Below are 3,292 nucleotides of genomic sequence, written 5' to 3' on the forward strand. Positions count from 1 at the left end.
GAATAACCTTATATCTTTATTATAAATGAAAAATCTGACAGTAATAATAGAGAACAATTATTGAGCTTTTACTATGTGCCAGGTATTACCTCATTTAACTGACATGATCTTATTTAGTCTCATAACAACACTGTGACGTAAATATTATTATTCCTGTTTCACAGATGAGAAACTGATGCAGCGAAGTCAAATGACTTGCCTAAAGCTCTGGAGTTAATCAGTAGGTAAGCAAGGATTCCTTATCTGTCTTACCTTATGCCAAGTACATGTCCTTAGCCCATTATGCTATTCTGCTCTCCCTGCTTTGTAATTTACACAAGGAGGAACTAGTTATTAATGGCTTTTCATTTAATTCTTGATTTCCTGGTCAAGGGTTAACTGCTTTGAGGGTTAGTTCTGGTTCAGCAGACCCCTAAACTCAGTAATTAGGCAGGCCCTGAGTCAAGAGGGTTACTATGCAGCCTCCCAGCCCCCTTCCCAGGCCAGCAATCAATACCCTCATTACCTAGCCCTTTCTGAAGGAAAATGGGAAGATACCCCAAAACTCAGTGTACTTTAACCATGATTAATCTGCACCCAGATAACTTTTCATTTTGCAAAAACAGTGATGTGGGGAGTTTTCCAAGACCTCTTTCTAACCCTCATTCTGTGTTAATCAAGAGTTGACTGAGTAAACAATGCTGAACTATCACTGAATTGCTGATAATTAGCATTTAAAATTTCCAATTATATATATATATATCTTATTAGGTTCAAGTGGCTACTAAAATTAACTTCAGACTGGTCAGAGTTATTCCTTCTTTGATCCCTAGAATGACAAAGTATTTATTAGCTGAAAAGAACTTGGGACATTATCTGGTACAATTTCTCATTTCATAAAAGTGGAAAGTGAGGACCAGAGAAGTTGGGGACCTTCTCCAGTATCACACACTGGGAGTAGCAAGGCCAAGACTAATAATAACCCAAGGTGTTTTGTTTGCCATAATGTTCAATTCTAACTGCCTTACTCCTGCCAAAATTCCGTCAACTTTCAGTGTTATTAGCCATTTTTTATAGCTAAGACTCTAATAGTTAAGACTCTATTATTTTAACTAGAGTCAATATGTTTTCTTTCATGTAACTAGTCTAAGAAAAATTTATCTTCATTCCACCTACTGGCGATTTTCCCTTCTAAAATGTGAAAAGAAGCAGGGGTCAGAAGGAGAAAGGAAACAAAACTACAGGATGCTTTTTTCAGCACCCTGTAGTGACAAACAGAAGTCAAGGGAATAATACCCTAAAGTACCTACAGCCAGGATCTTCAAGAACTTTGGACACCCCAGGCTTCTTAAATCTGGGAACCATGCACTGTCCTAGAGATCTCTGACTCCAGGAGAGGATTCAGGGTGAACACGAGAAGGAAGCAATTCTTAGAGAGACCTGGGGATGAGACTAACACTGCATGGAATTCAGGTGATGCTGGGTAAGAGAGACAGGGCAAGGATTTCATTGGATATAATTGGTTGAGTGGAAATATGCTTGGTTGGAATTCTAATCGCACCCCTTCCATGCACACATCTGGAGCAAGTCAACCTCTGAATGCTTTCTTCTCTGTGAGGTGGAGATGGCTATCGGCCCCACCTGACATAACTATAGCCAAGTCCAGTTGCAGAAATGTTTGTGAAAGGGCTTTGTAAAGTGTTGTGCTATAGAAACCATATCACAATTTATATTCATTTACTGCTTCACTTCCTAATGTTCCAATAAAGGGTAATAGTTACATAAATAATAGTAAAAAAAAATCCTGGCTTTAATCTACATTTAAACATTTAAATTCATGTGCATGTAAATAAAATGCAAATAAAATATATGTTGGTTTATACACATTTAAACAGATATAAAAGGGCTGTGGAGTAAAGAGCTTTGGATCACAGCCATGCCTTTAACTTGTTTGATTCTCAGGTTCCACATTTATAAAAGTAGTGTAACATTGGTGTCTGTCTCATAGGATTACTGGGAAGAACATGAGTTGGTGCATATAAATACTTAGAACAATGACTGGCACATAGTAAGGCCCAAGTTAATTAAGTGTTTGCCCTATTGTCATTATAGTTAGAACCACAAATGGAAGCATCACTGCCATCTGGTGGCTGCCCACCTCAATTCTATTGTAGAAATCACAACCAAGGAAACTGAAGTACCGGCAAATATCCTACTTTGAACAATTCACTTATACTCACTGCCTTAAGGACACATCTGTAAAACAGGGGTCACATTTGTCCTAACAATTGCATCGGGCTATAAAGTAAAAGGTAAAATGAACTTAGGAAATTCAGAAATTCTTTATACTAACCAGACGTTCAGTGCTTTCTAGAGGCTAAAAGCTTTACGTTAGTCCAGGTTCAAGTTCTAGGCACTGTTAATACAATAAACAATTTTACGCACAGTGTTGACAACTGTTAGTGGTAGTGAGCACAAACAATGATTAAAACACGCATGTGGTAGTAAATAATTCAAATAAAACACATGTCTACAAACAGTACTTCTACTAACTGAAGCCTTATTTGACCCACCTTTCCAGCAGTTTCCAGTTCTTTTTTATCTCTTTTGGCATTTCCAGCCAACATTTTCATTTCAACAATTCCTGATACAGCAATAATTGGGACAACCGATAGCAGCAAAAGGGTTAATTGCCAACCGTAGATAAATGATATGATAATACCAGTTCCAAGGTTGGCTGTGTTCTGTGCAATTAAAGCCAACCTGGTCCCTGTGGCCTGGAAGAAGCAAAAGCAGACAGGCAGTTGTGTTGGAAGCGTCAAATCCACGAGCTGCAGCTTTAGGCTTCCGGGTCACAATGATGAACGAGTTTGGAGCCCGCACCCAAATTTGTTCCCCTTCATTACAATAAACCCAAGACACTTGTGCTTAACTCATGAAGCTCTGAAGCTTTTCCTTTGTTCATGCCTTTCAACTCTCATTCCTTCCTGCCCACATGAACTCAGCATTACGGAACCGAGTCATCAGCTGCTCAGCTTTGGGGACAGGCTGTGAGGTACATGCCCTTTCTCTCCAAGGCAACGTTTACAGAGGAAACTAACCCCAGTGTACTCTGGTCGTTTTAAAAGACCATTTGCTTCCAGTATGTAAGAGGGAAATTTTACATACTCTTAAGACAGCGGTTCTCAACCTTCCTAATGCCGCGACCCCTTAATCCAGTTCCTCATGTTGTGGTGACCCCCAACCATAAAATTATTTTCATTGCTACTCTATAACTGTAATTTTGCTACTGTTATGAATCGTAATGTAAATA

At 38.9% G+C, this 3,292-nt stretch overlaps 1 protein-coding gene across 2 annotated transcripts in view; it reads right to left on the reverse strand.

The window, feature by feature from the left end:
- Positions 1-2,350: 2,350 nt before the first annotated feature.
- ABCB4 (ATP binding cassette subfamily B member 4) overlaps positions 2,351-3,292 on the reverse strand; it is a 55,058-nt gene continuing 54,116 nt past the window's right edge. For both annotated transcript variants that reach the window (XM_019623719.1, XM_019623720.1), the window contains 2 exons: positions 2,553-2,756; positions 2,351-2,395 (listed from right to left, as the gene is read on the reverse strand). In XM_019623719.1, the coding sequence (XP_019479264.1) occupies positions 2,366-2,395; positions 2,553-2,756 (234 nt within the window). In that variant the 3' untranslated portion in view covers positions 2,351-2,365. The remainder of the gene's footprint in view (positions 2,396-2,552; positions 2,757-3,292) is intronic.

This window comes from Hipposideros armiger, unplaced genomic scaffold, assembly GCF_001890085.2.
Source record: "Hipposideros armiger isolate ML-2016 unplaced genomic scaffold, ASM189008v1 scaffold_560, whole genome shotgun sequence".
NCBI lineage: Eukaryota > Metazoa > Chordata > Mammalia > Chiroptera > Hipposideridae > Hipposideros > Hipposideros armiger.